This window comes from Bombus flavifrons, chromosome 1 (genome assembly GCF_040668555.2).
Source record: "Bombus flavifrons isolate JBK064 chromosome 1, iyBomFlav1_principal, whole genome shotgun sequence".
Classification (NCBI taxonomy): domain Eukaryota; kingdom Metazoa; phylum Arthropoda; class Insecta; order Hymenoptera; family Apidae; genus Bombus; species Bombus flavifrons.
Genome location: NC_138442.1, coordinates 13637791 through 13662221, shown reverse-complemented (window position 1 = coordinate 13662221; position 24431 = coordinate 13637791). Strand labels below are relative to the sequence as shown.

Here is a 24431-nt window from a genome sequence, read left to right as displayed (position 1 = left end):
GTCGCAGCTTCTCACTTATTCTTTTCATCCAATCCGAGTTAAGGATATTTCCTGTAACGTACGGCCAGCCGCGTTTATCCGTGGCGAAACGGGAAAATCCCTTCTGGGCTGCCCTTAATCCGCGAGATGTTTATAGGTTGCCTACAGGGTGGTCGCGCGGAGTGGCTTCTTTCATAGTTCGGGGTCAACAGAGTGCACGAAAAAAGAGAAAAGAGAAGTGCAGTAAAGGCATGTTATGGAGACGCGTCCGACATAAATCACCGTAGATTAACAATAAAAAAATATATTACCCCACGCGGAATGACTTACCTCTAGCTAGGGCGACAGCCACCTACAGCCCTTTTATACCGTGTGTTTGAAATAATAAACAGGACCGATGTGTCCGTGCGCCAGCGATCGTATTGGTTCTACGTGGAGGGCCGACGAGCACGTACGGCCCATAAAGGGGGCCGTAACAAGGGCCGTGAACCTTATAGACTCTCTCACGGCAACTACAAATTCTCGAGTGTTCAACGAACCGCTATCCGAATGACTCAACCTTGCCCCGAAATCGATCCTGCCATTTTTCGTGGACACGTGTTAGTTTATTACCTGCCACCTGTAACACTTCTTATCTACTATTTTAAACGTGGAATTATGGTAAATAACGGAATGTTTGACGATACAGAGAAGTAGAAGTCGAAGCGGTTGAAAGATGGAATTTGTAAAGAAGCCGATGGATTTAAGCCGAGATTCCGAAAGATGGTACGTATAAAGGATGGAAGAGCGAGCATCCGCTATTCCATCGTTACGTACCCCTCTCGATTTCAATAAGAATTCGCAAATCCTTAATTCTCGGTGATCATCAGGAGAGTCGAAATGCAAATTGATTTATACAAGGCATGTGTGTCGATACCATAGCTGATGGAATAAAGGAATCACTCATGTTTATTAAAGTAGCGGAAGCCGGCTAGGCTCTATACAAGCTATTTCTTTTTCCACTCACGGGATCAAGAATTTATACGGCCGAAGGGATCTAAGCGAGTCTGGCCGATTCGCGCTGGTCGAGGGTTGAAAGACATTTTTACCCCGACCGATGCTGTTCTTCGTTCATAGGTATATGAAAACCCCCTACAGATAATGGCGAGTAACGGGAACAATGCGCATTAGAGAGAGAAAGAGAGAGAGAGAGAGAGAGTTCACGGCTATCGCGGAGTACTGCATCGCACGAAACGAACAGCGTTCCATGGGATCCACCGAGCTACGAGTCCCACGAGAATATTCGCCCTCCTTCGAAAAGATACTGCCTTCTGGCTGGGCTTTGAAGTTAGCGCCGGACATTGGTAATCAGAACATCTGTCCAAGACTTTGACGCAAGTCATTACCATCAACGATTTCAACTACGTTCGCTGGAATCGTTCAAATTCCAATTTTTTTTTTAACGGTCCACCTGGTTGTAACCTTCTAACGATTTCCGTGTTAGCCGCAATTCGAGGCTTCTTCGAAAGCATCGTGTATTAGAGCCACGATACGGTTCCCTATGTGGAACCGATGATACACGTCTACCAGGGTCCAATTACCCACGCGAAACAAGCGAGGGGACCGGGATTTCCTTTCAAGGAACGTTTCTCGGACTCGTTCGGAGGCCAACATCGGCGAAACGAGCGGTTCGTTAGAATCGATTAGACGAAGGGGGAGCATCTTACGTGGCCAGACTTCTGGGCACCGTATTCGCTTTAAGCGAGACTGTCGCGCGGCTCTCTTTGAAAAATCATCCGGCGCATACTCTATTTCCTGCAGGTTCGTCGTCGTGCTCCTCCTTGCCGATTCGAAGGAAAAAAGGCCGAAGAAAGAAGGGTCGAGACTGGAACACGTAATCCGGGCTAGCACGGTAATAGACTAGAACTTACGCGGAGTTTAAGGGCGTTGGTAGCGACGAAGCAATATTACGAAATGGGGCAGTTTTACAGGCAGTAAAATGTTGATTGGAATCCAGCCGATCGTTTCTCTCTTGGTTTTGCCAACCCTTCTATCCTCGTTCTGACCCGTTACCGCCAACCTCAACCCGTTTTCGTCTTTCTCTACCTTACCCCTTGTGTACGCGCTTTTCTCTGTTTTCGTTCGTCTCGCTACAGCATGATCGCTGCGCATTGGTTTTCCAATGCATACCAAGCATACACATACCGGCTGTATCTATGTACATAATACGTAATACACGGTAGGTTGGTGCCCAACTAACGTAATCGAGACTTCATCTCTGCGTTCCCCTCCCTTGATCCCCACCCGGAACTGCCTAATTTCTGACTGGGTCTAAACGCAATTTGCAGTATCACGCCGTGAACTCTTATTTCTGCATGACGTTGCGACTCCGATCCGCCGCTCACAAAATAGGGAGACCCCGTGAATATAATTAAAACCAAGGTAGTTTGCGTGTCACCTTCGGAAATTCCTTTTTTTTTATTTGACTTTAACTCGGCGAAATTTTAGCTTGAGAAATACGTAGTTGTTAGGTATAATTAAAGGAAATTTTGTTTTCCTCCTATCGCTGCGGGACAGGGATCCGTTTCCAGATTCGAGATTCGAATTACAACAGGAGCACGGTTAGAGGACGCGTTCGAATTTTCAGGAATTTGCGTGCTACAGAAACGCGGTAAAGGGCCGGAACGTCTCGTTCCAGGTCACCGTTCTGGAACATCAAAGCACGAACGAATCTAATTCGTAACGTTAGCCAGCACACGTGCCTATACACACGCGTTAGAAAAGATACAACATCATCGTTTAGACCATTATTCTGTTATGAGATTTATGAAGTTGTTGCACCGTGATCGCATAAAGAAAGTTTGAATTGTTGCTTATTCACGTTGCCGCATTCGTTCTGGCGTTCTTCGTGATAAACCAGCGTGCAGCGTCATGCTTGTTTGAATTTTATTTCCACGTGCATGCGCTTTCGAGTCATTGCAGTTCGTTCCATGCATTCTTTCGCGAATCCTACTATCCTTTTTTTACTCGGAGAGGAAAGAAAAATTTAACAGAACAATCGTTCGATAACAATAATTATTTATTAAGGGGCGAAACTTTCTAATATCGCACTTTCCACAAAAAAATTGGGAAAGGGAGGAAATCTGTGCAAAAAAGACGAAGACGAGAGTGATCGATGGATAGAGTTTCGAGATTCCACCTGAACGGTCGATGAAGGTGTGTAAAAAAGGAGATCCCGAGGGAATAGGCTCTAACACGGTTCGGATTGCTCGGTTGTGAATACGCGTTCGGGGTCGAAATCGCGTGACGGATGCGAGGACAGTTTGAGAAACGCGCTACGCGTCCAATAGGGACGTTTATTGTGTCCAGTCTGGAGAATTTATTGCGATATGTCATCCTCTGGAAGCTGCCCAAAAAGTCGCCAAGTAGTTGGCACATTTGGGTTAACCAATCCTTCTTGAGGCTCGTTCCGAATTTACGGGAGAATTAGATTTGCTAAGATTAACGAATCGTTTCGAAACATATGTCGGTGTTGTCTTTTCTTTCGAATGTTTCTTTCTCAATCTCTTCGATCGCACACGAAATTGGTTATATGGGAGATTTTACATTCTCGATTTCATGCATTATAGAAATTCTTACGCTTTCACGAGATTGCATCTTTCGAGCATTAATCTTGCTCGATAGGTCGCTCATATAGCAAAACGAGAGTCGGCAGACGCTAAATTGAAGACGAAGTGACACGAAGTTCTCCAGTCGGCGGTTATCTGCATCGTCGATACAACTCCATTTATCATTCGCATTATAGTTGACAGCTGTTAATCGGTGTTCCACGGGGAAACTCAGTCGCATTTCGATTGTATAGAAGTCAACGACGAAGCCGCGAGTCTCATTGTGATTACCAAGCAATATATTAAAGTTTGGTGTCGTTCGAGAGTGTCCGGTTTCTCGGAGGCGTAAATCATGTTCACGGAGCAGAGGACGCGGCTCGTAACCACGTGACTCGTGGCCATACGAAAAAAATCACACAAGTCCACGTTCCCATATAAAGTTCGCGTACGCACGAAATCGCGTAGCTTGTAATTTGCATAATACGCGTTTATACATACCGTCGAACATGGAACACGGACAACGGCTCGACGAAGTCGATGAGACAGATGAGCAGAATATATAAGAGGAGCAAAGTCGAGCGCCGTAACCCGTCATGGGCTTTAAAAAGCACTAAATTAAAATTTGCAACAATGAATCCGGGCGGCGGTTAAACCGGGCAGCCGGTTACACGTACTGCCCATTTCCGGCGCGGGTCCAGGTGAAACCGAATATTAGCCGCGCGTTTCAAGTCATTCATTACTTCTCCCGCGTTTTTTGTCGTCTCGCCTCGTAACCTCGATAGTCGTCCGTAGAGTTCTGAAAACACTGTAGAGCGGCGGCGACCGCTGCGGCGATGCCAAAGGGAGAACATCGGCCAGGGGAAAGGGGGAGTAGAAAAAAAAAAAAAAGAAAAACGAGAGCGAGGAACACGCAACGAATCGCGCCCGGTCCGTTCCTCTTGATTTATATCTTCGCAGGAGAATTGAGATTAACGAGGTGTCTTGTTTCTTCTCGTACTTTAGTACCTTTGTCCCTTGCGTTTCGTATACGTACGAAACACCTTATTTTCGTGGTATCGGTGCGGCAGAGTTTGGGCGCGGACTGCGCGACGCGGGTTTTAAATCGGGTCTTATTCGCGAAAGCGAATTGCGTTGTCACTGGGGACACGAAGTATCTTCGCGCTGTCGTGGTACGCCCCGAATTTCCGACACCGGAATGGAAAAAGAAGAAATCCGACTGCTGTTCTAATTATTCGTGTCCTTCCTTCGAGCGTTCTTCCTGGGTAGAAAGTATGTAGACGCGACGCGTTGTGCGTCATTTCGTCTTCAAAATAATCGTGCATAATTTCCTTTTTTATACACTTTGAAAGAATTAGGGAAGATCACGAAGAACGAAGTCGACAGAAATTGTCCAAGGGATTGGTTTAATAATTTGTTCGCCGGTAGTCTTTTTTCTCAGGAGGCGACGCAAAGTGCTTTTTAATCTCAATGCAGGTGCATCGGACGAGGTCATGGGGTATCTTGATCAAGATCGTCGTTTGTTATGCGCGTGGTTTTTCCAGTGGCGTCGATGATACCAGTCGTTGCGAATGCAGCGACGTGAGAATGTAACCGAAGAAAAGGTAAAAACGGGGACGTGGAAGAGACGTTTCTGGTAGTTTTACGTTCACCGCGTCTACATTTCCTTCCTTTGCTTTGCTCGGCATATCGTACGTTCGACATGGGATAGCTACGTGTTATTGCGCCCAGTTATTACCATATAATATTACCGCGACACTAAGCTTTACGATCTGATCGTCACTGTTGGCCGTTGCAATCTGTGCAGCAAGTTACCGCGAACCCGTTGCTAGAGCTTCCAAAGTGGAAATCGTCTCCCTCCGGTTTCTGTCTTCTTTCATTTCCCTTCCGTTATTCTTCCATCGCCTTTTTGATTGCTTTTTCGAACGAGAACTGTGTTTCCATCTTATGAACTATTCCGGCTATCAAGTTAAAGAACAATTATTAGGCAACGTTAGTCTAGTTTTCGAAATCCTTCGAAAAACAAAATTACTGACAAAAAAAAATTAGAATAAAATAATAAAAAAATAAAATAATAAAAATATAAAATAATAAAAATTATTGACAGCGACAAGATAATACTACCTATACATAGAGTATTCTTTCTCCGACTTCGTTATCCGTCAGTTTCTCTGGTGAACCGGTCGACGACAGTGACTGCAACGACAAATTCATCGGCGCGCAGGATCTAAATAAACGTTCGTTCGTATCTTCCCCTTCCTCTCTACTTTTGCGTTTTGTACTTGAAGCACGCAGTCTCGCCTTGATTTCGAGGCAAAAGTTCGGAGGGCGCGTACAGTAAAAAGTTTACGGTTCGGTATCTCTCTTCCCGAGGTACCGTACTGCAACGGCGTGCACGCTGATCGAGCGAGTTAGGAGACGCGCTGCGCTGTCTGCTCGTCGGCCACGTATTTAGCTGCAAAAATTGCTCACGTAGCGGTACGTGATCGCAGCGTGACGCGCCAACCCTCGGATAAGGTTATAATCAAGCAGTTAGACTCGGCTCTCGTCCCGGAGCTCGACGTGTTTTGTGGTTAATTATACCGCACGCCTTATTGTCGACCAATCCTGAACTTTCGGATGTAAAACGGATGTAAACGCAACGCTATGTCCACGGTATTTCAGCTAGATACCCCATTTTTCTGCTCGGCTAGCTTTTTGGTAGAAAATAGTCCGGATTCGATGGTAGAACGTTGTGCAATAATATGAGTAATTGTTGAAAACAAATACGATACAAAGAATATAAATCTTTATTTTATGCCTCCACGGAAAGTTTGAAAATTATGGGAAATTTGCGAGGATACATCGATCACTTTCGTCGTTTCGATCCTCGCGATATGAAATTAAGAAATAAAAGTTAAAAACGGCGCAGTTTTATGTCGACGAGCTCGAAACATGAAAGAAGCAATTACGATTGCCGACTGCGAAACGTTCGTGCAGTTATGCGGTCAAGAGGCACTATTTTTACGTTTTACTGTTACTAGTACGCCATTTTCATAGTGTGCTTCATTACCTGAGCGAATTTGCATATAAAACAACCTAGTACGAGGAAGCGGATATGGTTAATTTCGAATTTCCATGGCACAAAGCATCCCCGTCGATGATTTCCATCGACGAGTAACGCGTATCGTTAATCGTACTCCTTACTACTGTCGTTATATTCCTTACCATCTCAACTCCATTCCTCTCGGTTTATCCGAATTAATTTCCACGGATGATTATGAGGTGGTAGCGCGTGTAATCGCAAGCGCAAAGAGACTTTCGTTGCTCGAAAAGCGAGACGAAAGCCCCTCTTTCGACAGTCGTCATTCGTACAATTCCAACCTAGAACGTTATCGTTTGTGATCTTGAGCGAGAAGAAAAAAAGGTCGGGAGGATGGGAAAAATCGAAGCGGAGGAGGCAGCCACCCACTCCTGCCCTCCCTCTCGCGTTCCGTGTTCGACAAACGTCGCATCCGGAAGTGACTCGATGATACAGAATATTAATGAAACTCGCCGGGACGCACACGCGGCGTAGCGTATCTACTTTCATCTAGTCGCGAGCTGTGGGGACTGTGAGCGGTTTGGAGGCGGTGGCCGCGCGACACGCACATGCCGTCGTTGTACGGTCTCCCGTAACACGTACGCGTCTGAAAAACGCGCGACGGCCATTACTCTCGGATCGGAGGAAGCCGTCTGGCGTCGTCTAGCGGGCCGCTCGAGGCATTAACAAAGTAGGGCTCTGGCGTAAAAAGGGGTGGGAAGATAAAACAGGTGAAACGCTAAAAAATGGGTCAGCCCGCCTTGCCGCGCGCTCACCCTTGCCCCACGGCTTACTCTCTTGCCCACGCGCAAGATCAGCTCGCACACTCGCGCGCGCAACATTTGAACATACGTCCGCTTGTGCTTGACGCGCGTCCCGGTGCGCGTGTGTGCGCTCACCTACCGGGGGATTGCGTACGGGGGTGGCTGCTTCGAGTGCTCACGAGTGAAACGGAGACGGTGAATCGGATTGCTACGAGGGTGAGCGAGAGAGAAAGGATGTAGGGAGAGTCGAAAGAGCGAGAGAGGGATCGTGTCAGCCAGCCAGTCAGCGGACGAGAGAAAAGCTAGAGCAGAGGGAGGGAGAAAGCGAGAAAGAAACAGAGAGGAAAGGGAGGGAAGAAGGATGGGTGAGTTTGGAGTTGAGTTGTCGGCGAATGAGGGCACTGAGGCTGGCGGCAGAGGGTGAGGCCAGACAGAGGCTATTGATCCACCAGGATCCACCTACCAACCCACGTTAGTGGGATAGGCTCGGTTTGAATCGTCGACCCACACACGGGCGCGCGCGAGCGCGAGCAAGCGTCCGCGTATATGCACGGTTACGTTGAAAACGTTTCGAAGGGCTCTCTTTCGTAAAACGTGCCCTTCGTACGAGGATTCTTACATGCGTTCGTTCCCTATCGCGCTGCACATCTGCAATTGGAGAAAACGTTTATCTTTCTTTTCTCCCTGTTTTCTAAAAGAATTTCATAAGTACGGTAATGCCGAGGAAAAAATGTAGAATTTAAGAGAGAGAGGGATTGTTTCCGAAAGATATATAGAGTAAATATATCGTTCGGATAATTCGTGAAAAAACGTTTCGAGTCAGATGAAAACGCGTCGGCCGAAGAAGGAGGTAAGAGCGTACGAACATGAGGGATTATAAAAATATTTTGAGTTGGTTTTAGAACCTTCCCGCGGCGAAATTCTGCGTGGGTAAGGTACCCGTATGCTTAGAAACAACTGCTATGCAAATCGAGCACGCTACCCCTTTTTTACTCAACCTAGCGGACATCGTTTGACTACATGTAGATGTAATCTGACTTTATGACACGAATAAATTTATTTTTCTGTATCAGGGCTATCTATACTTTTGATCGTGTGCTCGTACGCATCTGTAAATCAAAGAAAACGTGCTGGGCCACGTAATCTCTGACTTAAGAATAGGTCAAGGGCGGTTCGTTACGTAGATGAACGTCTCTTATTATAATGGCCGCAATTAGTGATGCAATAATTACCATAAAAGTTTTATAACGAAGGAGTAACTTAATCTGGTGTAACACGATAGTGGTTACAGATGTTGTTATCGTTGGTGAAATACACATTTTCTGGTTCTTTGTCGTGGGAATTAACAAGTTCGTACACAGTGTAAAATTTAATAAATTTCTAACAGGGAATGAAGAGAAACGATATTTCTACACGTCAGGCTACGTAATTAAATTACTCGTACAAAATTTCTAGACCGATATACCTACAGGAATTATCAAGCGCGTTATTAGGGATTTCATCATTTTCGTATTAGGCGTTTCCTCTTTAAACTTCAATTTTCAAACCTTCCATTCTCTACGTTGATTTCTCTACGCTAAATTCATATAAATTGCGCAACTTCCATTGAAAATAACAAAATCGCTAGTAGAGAAGAAAATGGTAGTACGGAACTCCGTAAGTTGCAATACCACTATAACAATAATATTTCAAATAACATATATCGCACAACAGACATTGCTTGTGTGTCTGGAAAATTATCCCATTTTTCTGGCTCCTGCAGTTTTCTCAAATTTCCGGAGTTGCGCCCCTTGCGTGAGAAGCGATAATGCGAGGACCGACTCTAACGAAAGAGAAGAGAGAGAAACAACGAAATTGTATTGTATTGTATCTGTTTCAGCCTGATTGCCTGCAAGCTGAACTTGGTTTTACATAATTTATGAACATAAAACAAAACTAAAACTAAACCTACAGATAACTACAATAGCGTAAAAGTAAGAATGTTTCATTTATTTAATGAAATTATTTAACGTAATTTTAGCGGAAACGGTTTGTTCCGCGGTTCTGATTTTTTCGAGTTCGGAAGTGGTCGGCAATGTCGTCTGGATCGTCTTTCACGGGGACGGCAGAGCGCAGGCACTTGAGGTGTTCAAATGGAATTTGCATGACGAACGCGAGTCTGAGTTTTACTCGGAGATTCAACAAGAAAATAAAAATAACAGCCGCCGGCCGTTTAGCGGTGCACACACACATATTTTTCTGTTCCGCAGTCAGTAACGAGCATTCTGTGAGATACGGTCCGTTGCCTGCGGTATATCGCCTAAAGAGCGGCTGTTTTGCATAAATAACTGTCCGGGGAGCCGATTCAATTTTCTCTAGGCGTTCCTAACGGATCAGGTGGTTCTTAAAATGGCCCTGTCTAGCCGACACGGAAACTTTCATTCTCGGGGAAAAGCGCTTCAGGACAACCTGTTTCTGTTCTACCCGTCTTTATTTTCTTTTTCTTCGTTTTTGATCGAGGAGCGTGATTGAGAAGCGTAGGAGAGAGAGAGAGAGAGAGAGAGAGAGAGAGAGAGAGAGAGAGAGAGAGAGAGAAAGAGAGAGAGAGAGGGGTGCAGGTATGGAAAAGATATATTCGATGGGATAATCGAGGAGAAAGTTATTGCTCGGATTTTTCGCTTGAAAAATTATAAGATATAAAATGAAGCTTTTCATCAAACGTGGTGCTTGATCGATTTTCTACTGTAAAATTTTAATGATTCACTGCAATTTTAGGTTTAAACTAACATACAAAATACGTCGACAGTCACATCTCGATAATTTTATGAAACATCTGTAGTTAATGCTCCTTAAAGGAGACTATTTTTGATTTCGAATCCTCGATGCTCGTTGCCACGCACCCTCGACGTTTAATTGAACCCGCAACGTGTAATTCCAACGAAGTTCATAGACAGTTTTATGCGTTGATCGAGATTTATTCGCAGTATACGTGGCCGATCAACGGACCGGGTTGAAAAAAAAACGGGTACCATCGATTTCATTAATATTCATTAGCGGTTTCAATTTCGACTCGCTCGTTTATCACTCGAATGAGCATCCGCGCACGAATACACGTTGATGCGCATTATTTTGCCCGCAGATAGGTTTTCGCGTTCCTTCTTCCAAAATTCGCCACTTCGGGCAAATTGGATAGAAATGAAAGCGACGACTGTGTTTGTTTTTACCCTCGTACGTTTACGTTTCTTTTATCTACGTTTATCTATAACCTACCCCTTTCGATATTTCCATTTCCTTTCCAATTACATTTATTTCGATAGTAGTAATATAAAAACACCGATGCTTCAGCGCGGCCGTTAAAGGTAAATGTTTTAAAGAATCAAAGGAAGATTAAATTGAAAAGAGTTGTCGATACGTTGGCATGCATCGCGGTGGTGATTACTACTCTGCTCGATGGAGGAAAGGGTAAACGTCGTTTTCGAGATTCTCTGTTTCAAGATATTTTTTCATATTCCCTTACAAAAAAGAACACCATGCGTTCGTGCGGCATCTGTGCCTCGTAATAAACGTAATCGTTGACACATTGTTTCCACGCAACAGACATAATTTTCTCGCGTTTTATTTTCGTCACAGATGTAAGCGTAGAATTTTTGTATATTCTGGTACCGGGAATTATTTACGAACAGAATCTTTATGGATATTATCTTTAACGCGTTCTATAGAACGAATTATACGCCAAACGCAAAATTGTACCTGTATATGTATTGCTTACTAATTTGCCTATCAAATCGTGTACACGCATAGCGCTAAGTCGGTTGTATTTTAGTAAACCCTTTGATAGTATCATACGCGTTGGCGCGAGTTTTACGAAGGGCTGACCGCGCTAATACGTTTACAGATCGAATGTGTGCGCCATTAGTAAACGCTCGTAAATTCGTAACATGTGTAAATGCGAATGGAAATAATGGTATCGCGTAGCTCATTAATGGCCGCTCGGGCGATCTAACGCGATTACAGTCGACGCCCGACGCCCGATGCCTGGCTAAATATTTCGGGGAAAATTGGATCGAAGGAAAATCGAACGATGGCTCTAAGTCGCACGGTATATCTATTCACTGGTTTTCTTGAATTTAATTTTCCGTCTCCACGATGGTGCACGGCACGTCATAGTTGTAAAACATTTTATTGAACTACTTGGGTTAAGGCGTATCCAGCGGGTAGGTCGACTCGGATAGGGGTTTGGAAATATTCGAAACCTCGAATAATAGTGTCCTTCCTCCCCGATGAAATACACTTCGCTGAGGGAACATAAAAAGTCGCGATGAATTCTAATAAGACGTTCTATTCTTTTCTTTTCGATCCTTTCCGAGACATCTATTGACTCATTAATTTTTAGATGTTGCTTGTATGAAATCACGAATTAATAATATCAAATATTTGTCACAGTATTTCTTCTAAATAACCACACTTTCCATCCTTCGCGTATTTAGTTTTACGGTGTATCGATTAAATATATTGATTAAAACCACGCGTTTCCTCGTTTCCACAGAGTATCCTTTTCTTTCATCGTATCTTACTCGAAGATTCGTCCATACTAATTTTCCCTCCCTTTCCTCGATCCCTCGAGCGATACTCGTCTCCTGTTTCACCATTACCGAGCTCCGACAGCTCGCATAAATTCTTTATTCATAAATCACTTGGCTTTTGATATTTTTCGCGTCGTCATCGATGCAACATATATTTCGGCCCGTGCTCCCGCGAAACGGTCCTCCTTCGCGGTGGCAACTGGCAACCCTTCGTTCGAAGGGCCGAAGAAATTCGAAGTGGCCTTTCCATCGCAGGACTGCGAGTGAAGAACACGCCGAGAGATAAATAAATTACACCAACGAGCGCAATAAAGAGGAAAAGAGAGGGGGAGAAAAGAGGCAAGAGACAAAGAGAGAAACGCCGAGAGGGAATTGTGCAGGGGACAAAGGAAATGAGATCCGCGGAAAGGCGCAGATATAACGTTATAAATTTATTTATGCAATACAACTTGGTCCATTCGAATTACAATAGCGCGAAATTTAATTGGATCGTTTACAGACGGTGGTCTCGCGCGGCACGGTATCGGAATAAACGCCACCACCACCATCCCTAGCTTACCCTCGAAGCACCTCGGCCTAACCCTGCCCTCTTCCTTTTCTTTTACTTTTCTTCCTTCTCGTTCACTCTTGTGCCGGTTGTCATCGAAAAACAAAAGAGATTCCATCGACTTCCCTCGAGCACGCGGTTGGTTCCTCTCTCTTAAACTCGCTACCAGCGTACAAGGACACTCGTGCACCCTTTACTTTCACGGAGACGAGCCTGGTGCCCGCAATCGTAGCGATTTTATCATTTCGCGTACAACGATAAAACAATTGGAATCGAGTGTATACTCGTCCCGTTCGAGGGCGGCTCGACGTTTTCCTTCGGTTTCCGTACGTAGTCTCGGCCCCGCTCTGCCTTTGACGGCCTAGGACACGCTTTTATCGGTTTACAGTGTGCCGCGTAAAACGAATTAATTGTCTCTGTCGAGTGTGCGTCGCAATTAACCGGTTCCCTTGATGCGTTCATTTCGTACGCGGATCTTTAAATCATTTCAACGACGAATTTTTATTCTTTGTCCCTGATCGATAACGATCCGCGTGGATCCGCTCTCAATCCCGGCAGAAATAAAATTCCCAGAACAGTAAAATATTTTTTTCTTGACGAAAACGAGTTCGCGAAACTTCAGAATTCGGGAGAGTCCCACCAGGCTGCATCAGAAAATTGCTCGCAACTAAAACGACAAATATCCGTGTAGCTTTGTGCTCATATTTTCTACGTTCATCTTTGAAAACGTTATCGTTGACAAAGTATCTCGAAACGAGCACAAAGCGGGCCAGAAAGCGAGATCCTGGTTAAATCGTCGTTCCTAAAAAACATTTCGTTCTGTATCCTTTGCCTCTCTACTTACCCTTCGCGTCCTTCAGAACGGTTTATCTCATCGAAGCAGCCATGGAATATTATTTCTGATATAATTCTCGGTCGTTGGGTTTCCTCCTGTCCTCTGTCGTTGCATCGCGCCGCCTTCCATCCCCTTTTTCGTCGTTATAATTCCCTCTATCTTCGTTCCACCGACTCTTTCTAGTTCTTCACTCGTTTCTCCGCGCTTTGGCTTCCCTTCAGCGACCGCAGCGCCGACTCAGATCTCCTTCTATCCCCGTTTCATTAATTTTATCCGCACGTTTTACGAGCGGCATCCGCAGCCCGAAACAAATTAATTGCGCCACGCCACTCGAATTAATTGGCGAGCTTGCGAGTCCTTGCGGCGAAAGTTCCCGCGTAAGCGTACCTGTTTGCGATTTTCAATCCAATCTTTTTCTTTTTGTTCGTCTTCTTTTGTTTCTTCGGGTTCTGCGTATTTACAGAAAGAGAATCTAGAGTGGCTGCTAGTCGGATTTGATGAAGCGAGTTCGTGTTTCAATTTCAACGCGGGGAAAGAGTATCTTCGCGTGTAAAACGCGGCAGACAGCGTGCGTTCGCGAACCTCTATTCCGCCCATACTCGGTCGAAACCTAAATAGCGCGATTCACGCGTGCAACGAGTATTGAAAACTCGGCGAGACGGTTTTCGGTGGGTTTCGTTTCGAAGATTTTTTCAAAGTTGTCGCTTTTCTTCGTCGCTCGTCAGCTTGAATGACGGTCCACACGCGTTTGATAAGATCCAAAGTCGACGAACGTGCGATTTCAATCGGCGCATTGCACTGATGTCGCATGGTACGCGTGAAACGTTCGCTAATTAAAAACGGCGCGGAAATTCTTTCAGGAAGTTTGAATCGACAGATACGTTGAAAAGAAGTCGAGGAGGAAGTTCGGAGAGTTAATAGACGGATTTCTTCCCTCCCCGTGAAAACTTCGTGTAGTCTGTGTGGCCGTGTGAAACCTTGACTCGATCTCGGTAACGAATCGGTAGAAGCGAGATTTAACCTCGTTAACCGTGTTTACGCTTCTACTTCGATCAGTCGTTGGGGAGTTAAACGAGGACATATTTAATCCGGCAAGTTAAGTACGCGAATTCGTTCGTTCCATCTGGGACCATCTGGAACATCGATGAATAAGAGGGGACATTTTCTACGATTACTTTCGATTGTCTCACGCTTTCGAAGACATTAATAACGTTCCTGACGGTTATTCGATCGAACGCGTCATCTATTTTTGTCTGTTTAAATTTTACTTAAACATTCGTTAAATCGCGTCATTAAATCGTGACTGGGTAGAACACGCGCGATTCGAATTCAATCGACGAGGTTCAACGATATCGACGGTGAAGCAAGCTCCCCTCGGCCAGGTCAATTTCCATCGTTATCTGGCGTGTGCTAAACGTGAAAACGGTAGAACCCTTAAAAACGTTCTTCCAATGACGACATTGTGGCGCGGCCTCGTAACACCGGGGCAATAACTAGGACCTCGGTTTATATCTGGATTTACATGTAAACGTGCGTGAATCGCGGAAACTACCTCACAACCAACCCGCCATCGCCCCTCAACCAGCCAAGTAAATTGGTAACTAAGTGGCAGGGTAATATCGGTAACAGTTTGCCACAGGAGCTTGTTGCTGTTTGCGACGCTGCTATTGCATACACGAGCGGAAGTTGTTGGGAAGAAGGCGGAGCAGGGACGAGGCTAACGATCAGCGTAAAATTCTTCTTTGTGCGGCGCGGCGGTTCGTTCGTTCCGACTTCCGGTTCCAGCCAGGAAGGTACGTGGTTCCCTCGCGTTTACCAGGGATAACGGTGAAATTATCCTGGAATTTTTAACATCCACGCGATCTTAAATTGGTTCCACTAATTTACGATTTGAAGAGCGCGCAAAGGGGATACGAGTGTATACACGGACGTACATTTAATTCGCCTTATCGTTCGCGTCTCACCAGATGTCTCGCAATTTGTTTTCATTACGCATCTCACGAAGCTTTCATTGACCCGTGAACTCTAAATCTTCCTCTCCGTATACGGCGAAGTAGTTGCTTTTCTTCGTTTTCCTTCTATCATCGTGACAGCTGTTAATCTTGCGATAGAATGGTAAATAAAGCGACGTTCATTTGCGAGTTGCGACATACCACGCTGCGTTTTAAATTGCACGCTCGGGGAAAAAACAAAATAAGGGGACCGCATTACTATCTTCAATTGGAAGAATCGTGTCGTCGTTGTGCGCCGTGTTAGAACGAAATGCCTACTCAAACGTATCATAGATTCCTCGTCTGCATCCAGATAGTTTCATCGAAATCGATTACGCGTCTCGCTCGATCTGCCATGCGGATGATTCTGCCGTGCAGTACCTTAAGTTCGTTAGAGGAAACATTATACAGACGGTCCGGTAAGACGTTCGGCGGTGCAACGTAATCGCGTATAATTAACAGCGGTGCCATTAACGAAGCGCAGCTCGGTAGCAATAGTTACGACGGTCACGTGTGCCGTGTATCTAACGAGAGAGGGCTGCGTTGAAGCGGCGAAAGAATATTGAAAGAACGAGGCGGCCTGGCCTCGGTTAAATTAAGTGTTTCCCTTACGACTAAATGTTTCATATGGCACTTGTACCGTTTCACCGAGGTAACGCTACAATAGGCCGCAATAAAGTGTTAAGAAAACTTGGCCGGCTGACGGGACACAACAGAGAGACTACCGCGGTGGTCGGCACACCTTGAGCATACGAATATCCACATCAACTCGGCCTGTTTGTGTGTCCTCTTCGCCCTTTCTCTTCATCTCTTCCCTTCTCACCTTACCACCACCTTTTCTTCCGCTATCTCTATTTACACGATACGTGTGTGGCCTACGATGCAACCCGTTCTTTTACACGTTCCAGCTCCTCTTCTGCTTCTCCTCTTCTGCTTCTCCTCTTCTGCTTCTCCTCTTCGCCCTGTTTCTCGCCTTTCCACGCCATCCTCCTTCTCTCCTCCTTTCCACCCCTGTCTACTCTTCTCCCTTCCCCGAACATTCCCTCGACCATGAACACCGCTACCACGATAGGATATCGCCAAGTAAGTTCCCGCTCGTTCGAGCAGGGTCTCAATCCAATAACCATTTAAGAGCCTTACACTCGTACCTTACACGTCGAGGAAGCCGCTTTTACACCGCACCAACCTCCTTCTTGCTCCCTTATGTCCTCTATTTCTATCTTCCTCTGCCGCTCTCTTGTTTTCGCTTCTCCTCTCTAGCAGCCTTCCTCCTCGCCACCTCCAACACGCCTCCTTTTTTCCTCCCCTTTTTTTCTCTCTCTTTCTCCTCTTTATTCCTTTTGCATCCCCCTGGACACGTTGGCGGATGGTAATGGGGTTAGCCAGACCATGTAAACGTACTTAAGCGTCGCTGATACAGATAGAACATAGCGTTCACTGGATTAAAAAGCATTTGTTTCCGTATCGGTTACGCGTTGCACGATTTGTATTGTCGGCCGGTAAATTGCGTCTTTATTAGCCATTTAACCTAGCCATGCATTGTACGACATTCACGCGAGATATAGAGAAAACTTTTAAACGATTCATCGTCATCGATATCTTACATTCTTTTTTGTCTTTCACTCGCCGATCCTCCGGCCCGAGATATTGTTTTCCTCGTTGTCCAACGTGTCGATTAACGATGATAAATGATCGGTATTGTCGCCATGTTGGTTCGTTAATGTCGCAGTCAGGACACGATTGCAATACCTGAATGTAATTCGCGTGAAGATTTATGAAATTGCGTCCCGTCGACGCTAATACCGCATAGTCGTACGCGTTCAGTGTCGCGATACGAAGACGCTGGAACAAAGAGGAAAGGCGGACCAAGCTATTGTTATTCTAAAATTTGCTTTTCAGAAGACGCAGGAGTATTATTATTAATATTCATATCACCCCTTGTGGATGCCGGAGAAGCACGGGCCCCGTTGCCCAACCATTTTCTTTCCCTCTCGTACCCCTTTCGGGTACAATGGGTTAAGTAGTGCATGTAAACATACTTAAGGGTGTTTGAATGGAAGGAAAGAAGGGAAAAAACCGGTGCGGTTGAAATTAAAAACCATCGGTGGTAACGAGCTGCCATAAACACCGGCCCGTGCATTTATATTTTCTTCCCTTCCCTCCGATCGCATGAACCAACAACATCTCGCGGTCGAGATAATAAAGAATTTTTCTTGTCGTGTCTCGTTTAACGAGCTCGCGATGATTTATCTATATTGAACCTATGAGACACAATTTTCCATAAATATTCGTTATTGGAATAGAAAATTGCGCAGCAGAATGGGGTGGGAACTTTTGTATATAATTTTCACGGTTTGTGCCAGTGAAATTAAACTGTTGAAAAAACTGAATTGCTATAAATTTGAACGTTTAATTCACTCACCGAAGAGAATTTGGTTTATTCGTATGTTTTACTTATCTATTTATACTTTCAATCTGATTATTTACGTTGTGACTTTGTTTACCTATTATACACTCTCTGTTTGCTTGTTTACATCTTCCTTCAATTTACGTATATTTTTAGATTATTTGTTTACATTTCGGATTTATCTACGTACATTGTATATTTAGTCGTTTACGTTTTGGTATGATTATTTTTGTACGTTGTTTATTTACATCTTCGACTTGTGTTGCGTATAAGTTTTATTTTTATTTCACGGTGCACGGATTTAATTTCCGTGAAGATCAATGATTTGTTGCGACATCTCGAACGTGAAGTCACGCGCGTCTCCATAGTTATTTATTATCGTTTTCCTTCTGGTATCCCCCTCCCATCCTTTTTTTTTTTAATTTTCCCTTTGCATTTTCCACAGGTCACTCGACGTTATTGCGCGTAACTCATGCGTCGAGGAAATAGACGATCGAGCTTGTAATCGTGATCGAAATATAGGTGTCTACCGTCTGTGGAATAAAATGTATGAAATTTATCAGACGATAAATTGCGTGCACGAGATCGATATCGTAGTTGTTGCAACTTTAAACTCAAGTATTTATTGTAATTATAAAGAAGGCTTTATCGTTCGGTAAACTGTCCCATAATTTTAAAGATTAACCGTACCATGTAACATAAAGATCATTTAATAAATATATTCTTAGTACAAGTTTTTCTATTCAGTTCATTTGTATTCGTCACTCTTCGCAATTTCCAATAATTTCCATGATTTCTTTTTAAACAATCCAAAGTATGAAATTGGCAAAAATTCCATACTTCTCATTTCTGTTTCATGTGACGTCAGAATCGACTCGATAACCTTCGTGCAAAACATCGCGAAATTCAACTCGGAGATATCGGTAATCCGTGTCTTGACTTAACAATTACTAGGTCGATACTCGCGAGCCATCGTCCGTACGATTAATTACCCCCTGTCGAGTGGCGGAGGTAATTGGATTGCAATGAACTCTTATCCTGACGCCGTTTAATCGCGCGACCAGTGACCGCTTTTTATCTATCGATGGTCCATTTCGAGGATGTTTACAAACGCGGATCCTGCTCGAGATAATGGTTAAATATAAATTGTAGCCACAGAAATAGCGTACGGATATCGATAATGTTTCCGTTGCGTATTCGGGGATTCGAAACAAATATCCGATATTCGTCGCGCCTTTCTTTTTTTTTTTTGTATTTCGGATAATTTTTGACAATTTTGAAACATTTCGACGCAATTTTTCAATGACGACCTAGGAAGTGATTTTGTTTCATTTGTAAATAAGTTCTGGTCTCATAATATAGAATTAAATGGTAATTGCTGCGTTTTGTCTTATTTCAGATCGAGGATGATCCGCAGAAGGAGAAGGTAAATACAAAATTACTCTAGTATTCTATTGGAAAACCGAAAAATACTGCGTAATACCAAGACGATCGAAAGGCTAAATAACATGATTATGGTTGTTTTAAATTATACGCGGTGAAAATTATACACTGAACCTTAACACGTAATTGAAGGTAAGGAAATTCTCCTTCGGAGAATTCCGGCGCAAACACGCGGAGGTATGTAGTTGAACCCGTTTCTGCATGCGGTTCGTGTACAGAATAGGTAGAGTTATCTCGCGTCATCTAAATACCGATATTCAAGGCACTTAGGAATTCTCACTTTTCCTTTACCTCTGTTCTATCCTGACGAATTAACTCAAATTATCTAACAAGTACAAACATCTGCGTGTAATTATTCCGCTTACTGATTCACTACGCGACAAATGTGTCACACAAAATTTTCTAGTGGTCAAGATATTTTAAGACAAGGATCGTTTATTATACAGATTGCTACTGTCTGGTTTCCTTTAGTATGATTTTCATATATTTCGTTTGGTTTTGAATGGTCACGTTGCTTCGGTAATACGTTCCGATTTCACGAATAAATCCTGCATCCAATTTCTGTAAAGGGACCACGACCTGTCCCTTTTGCCTTACGGAGAACGATCGGGGAGGTCGTGACAGAATTCAAACAAATCTTGTCCATCACTAACCGTACGAAACGAATTTCTGGACCCTGTCGGGAGATCAGGGCTCCGTCGTCGATCTCTGTGCTCGAATCAAGAAACAGTCAGTGACGTGCTACTGTGACAGAGTAGGTAGTACGTTTCCGGCGACGTGATTCCCTCTCGGACGACAGATTCACTTTTTCTTCGGACGTGAGCGAAATCCAGTCGCTTTCTTACCTTTATCGCTGATAGTCCTAATGTTTTCTCGAGAAAGAATGATAACGGCGGAGAAATCGAACATTCTGCTGATTTCTGAAAAATTATTCTACTACTATTTCCGCATTGTCGTTCCTCCATCAATTTTTGATGCGATGTTGTGCTATTTCCTTCGTCGGCAACAACGGTATCTCTTAACATTCCACGTATCACTTGTTCTTCGAAACTACAATAAAATCGATAAACGTATCTTTTCATTTCCTTGACATCTTTGCAACGTTTCCGACAACATTTTTGCCGCTGCTGTCTGCTTGTTCTCTGTATTCTTAATCTTCTTACGTGCTGATTCGCACGACGTAACCGGCACACTCGAAAAGGAGTCGATATGTGGGTCCGATAATTCGGCTACTTCAACAAGAAGATCCTTTCAGATCCAAATTCTTTTCCGGATCCAAGCGAGCCTTTTACGGCAAACCAGTGTAATTAAGGACACGAAGAAACCGGTGACTTCCACATCCTGGAAATCGGACTACACAAAGTCAAACCAGCCCGGTTAAACTTCAGGTATCTTGATCAACCTGTAAATACTTGTCGGTTCTCTCTGCCGCAAGTTTTCTTCTTTTTGTCGAGCAATGTTGCAACGTGAGGCGTCGAGAGTTTTTGTCGAAGTGAAAGCAGTTACAGTGTTGCAAAGAATGTGGTCGTCGAAGACTAATGTTTCGTGGTAGTTTCAGGGCGGGGTAATTTCCTTAAGACAATTTCTGTCGACGCTGCGAATATGCACGTGGCAACAGCCTTAAAGTACGAAGGTTCACTTTACTGGACGACTTTTGGACGGGTAAACTTTTCATAACTACAGAGGAAGTCTTCTAGTCGTAAAAATAAGTGTACTGTGAGCTGGTTTAACGGTGTCTTAAACAGCGACTAACGCACAAATTCTTTTTGAATTCCGTATATTATGCCGTGTGCGCGACGAACTCTCTGGAAAATAGAATCGCGTTTCTATCGTCTTCTTCGCTTCGCTACATGCGAAATGGTCGATTATAAAGTTTATACCTGAGAACGGATTCCGACTATGTTTTCTCTTTTTATTTTTCATAGGAGCAAACAAATTTCAAAGTTTAACTCCTGTAAAACGTTATTTCAATCGAGTCGATTATTTTACATATTTGACCCGTTTATTGTATATCACGAATCAACGGTTAGTCGAAATGATCAGGTAAATAAACCCGAGTAAATCGATACGCACAGATCGCTGCAAGGTGAACACCGACTTCTGCCTAAATATTCACCGGCATGGCGGCTCGAGTCAACAAATATCGACTGAAGTTCATTTTAACGATTAATCCGATTAATGTTATTTACCAGATAACGCGATACATTAGGATATAGGTATCCCATTAAATCTTCTCGTGCGAACGGCGGAACGAGTTCAAATTACTTCAAATGGAATCTCCCCACCGATTTCACCACGAACCCTGTTTGTTTCATTAAAATTCTCTTGAAAACAATTTTCTAAAACGTCTGGTATTCCATTAGCCGTCATTACGATTAACTAGATTACATTAACTCTACGACTTATTCCATTCATTTGCATCGAGATTCCCTTGCTGGAAAGCCAACCGCGCCTTTTCTAATCCTTTAGCTTGAAGTTTCTCCGGCTTTCCGCGCGAGAAAGCGAGCTGATTCGAGCGTGTGTCAAGGTGTGTGGAGTGGGCGGTTGACACGAGCAGTCCCTGAAGTGGAGAAAGAAGAGAATTGACCAGCGAGGCGGAAGGAGGGCTTGGAAGGTAGCATTAAAGTTCCAGGCGGTGTGCTCGGCCGATTCTCGCATCCACCTCGGCTCGCCGCGCTGCGTGCCATCGCTTCGCTCTGATATCCATATGCAGTAGCCCGAGGAAATAAGCTCGCTCGTAAATAAGAAAAGTTCTTGCGTCTCTGTGGTTGTTCCGGTCCCCTTTTCCCCTTCGTCTCTCTCTTTCCTTCGGTTCTGTCTCCTCGGGGCTGTTCGCCGGCTTTCTCGGCGCGTGGCTTCCGAGATATCGAGTGATTTGTTGCGATTCGCTCTCTTTTTCGCCGGGACACTCGCAAGAGAACCGACCACCCCCGTTCGCCACGCGATACACCGATAATTTCGGTGCTTTAGGCACGGTAATGGCGCCGCCACGCAATGCCGTCGATCTGCCACCCCTCCTCACTTGCAATATTATTATTTCCAGCGGAATAACATATAAACGCTGGTTGTTGCGTGTCTGCCAGTCGAAAGGGAATAGTCGTGGGCAATGTCTGAACCAGAACGAGAAAAGCGTGTGGTTTTTACGCAGAAATAGCAGGTAGTTAAACTTTCGGTTGCTCGATATGAAACTGCGAATTTCGATATTTCAGGGAACCGTCCGCGTTTTTCACGTGACTCTTTTTTTACCAGACTTATTTTTATTTGGGAGACTGGCTTTCGCAGACATTTTTATGTGTGCATTTTTTTTAGTTACTATCGCGCGGCTGGATGAATTTCGATATCGACGATAAGATTTGAAATTTTGAATGTTGAAAAATAACAAATGCGCGAATAAATTATCGTGTAAAAATAGCGTAAGGTTCCAAGGTTCCATATCGTCGTCGTCTATCCTAATTCAAAGTTACTCCAGAATCACCTTCTCGAAAATCTGCACATTGCCATCGAAATCGAACTATCCCTAATAGCCTTCGTCAATCACTTCGAGAGTTTCACCTTAAACGTAACGCGCGTTCCATCAAACAAACGTTACGGCGAGTGCGGACGTAACGGCCAATAGGACGAGTTGACGAGTCTGGACATCCTATAACCGACAATCCAACACTTTGCGCACCTTCGTTGGCGGCCGTCAGTTCGAGGGAAATTTAAGAGCGTCGCGTTTCGCGAACGCTCAGCCGATTGATTTACACGGCGCAGTATTTTACCAGCGCGCGGCTATTTTGAAAATGTTCGGCTATACCGCTGCGTAGTTTTTCAGAATCGTCGTCACGCTTTCGTCGCCTTTTCCGCCATTTCTTAACGAAATTCTTTCGTGTTAGAAGATTTATAATCGATTAACCGTAGGGAACTGCGAAACTGGGTGAAGGATAACGAGAATTTTTGACAACGTTCGGTAGAAGCACGATATATCTTTTGAATATTCGTCTATATAACCTCTTAGATGTTATCTGTAAGAAGGAAACTGTTCGTAGCAAATGGACTTTTATTGCTATTACTGGAAAACAAAGTTGTATTCCTTTTATAAACCCACAAACTTTTATCAAAATTAGCGTCGGGTACTTCCCGCATATTCGCCAGCAGTTATTTCCCCCCCGTTATTGAAGATACAAGAAAGTTACGTTCCCTCGGAAGAGGAGACACGGAGCAATACTATAAAAGCATATAGGCGGGCATCGACTGCCGTATCGCTATTATAAATCATATGAAATGCGTCCATGAATTAAATATTTTCACGTACGTTCACAACGCATTTTTGTACGAATTCGTTCCACACTTTATCGACGTTGAGATAAACTTTTACGCGTCCCTGCACTAAACGGCTATCGAGGAAACCAAGAAACGTTTCTTTAACTACATGCTGTCCATTCGAATAAAGCATCGTTCGTAAAGCAACGATGTTGGATTTTCTTTAATTAAACTCTGACGACACATCGGTATATTCCAACACGCGATAATAAAAGGATAAGCGAAAACCAAGGGATTTGGAGGGATTTTTCAAAGTACCTAAACGAGCAAACATCAACGCGAAAGACTACCGAGTCACCCCTGTCGAAGGACACGTTGAAGATGTTAACGAGATTGCCCCTTGAAGGCGCGTAACGTAGCTCGATACCGATACTACGTATGATCGAATCCGATTTGGACGAGTGTCGACCAAATAAAAGTCGACTAGTCGATCGAGCCAATCCGTAAAACGCGATAGATTGGTGTTAATCCAGCGAAGAATCCTCTTCTAGCTATAAGCTATTCTCTGTTCGTTAATGGAATTATCGTAGGACGTGGCCCTACGTGGTTCGCCAAGTGTCGAGCAGCTAACGTGGTCATGGAAAAAGGAGGTCGAAAGTGCTGAGCTACGGTAGAGGGGAAGAGGGACAGAGAAACAAAGAAGTTGGCAGAGGGAATACGTTTCACGTTTCTTATCCCGTGAAATCTTGTGAATGATTGCCGGTGATTTACCGGAGCCCGACTGATATCTCTCAAATCTCGAAAGTTATGGCACTGCCGTGGTGTTCGCAGCATTTCGCGAAAAGTCGACACCGGATTCTCGCCGCGCCCGTGTTCCAAGAGATTCGTCGGCTGGAAAAAAGTTTTGGCGGTACCGTCTGTCTGCTCAGTTCGTTCCAACGATTCCCCCCTTTCCATTCGTCCATTACACGGAATGATATTTTCGAAGTCCTGGTGCTTCTTCGATGTGAGAAAAG

At 44.3% G+C, this 24431-nt stretch overlaps 1 protein-coding gene across 4 annotated transcripts in view; it reads left to right on the top strand.

Moving 5' to 3' along the window:
* Positions 1 to 24431, top strand: part of Pdk1 (Phosphoinositide-dependent kinase 1) — a 407060-nt gene that overhangs the window by 45856 nt on the left and 336773 nt on the right. For 2 of the 4 annotated variants that reach the window (XM_069129235.1, XM_069129067.1), the window contains exon 2: positions 19130 to 19156. The exons of the other annotated variants lie outside the window; for them this stretch is intronic. In XM_069129235.1, the coding sequence (XP_068985336.1) occupies positions 19130 to 19156 (27 nt within the window). The remainder of the gene's footprint in view (positions 1 to 19129; positions 19157 to 24431) is intronic. 4 annotated transcript variants of the gene reach the window in all.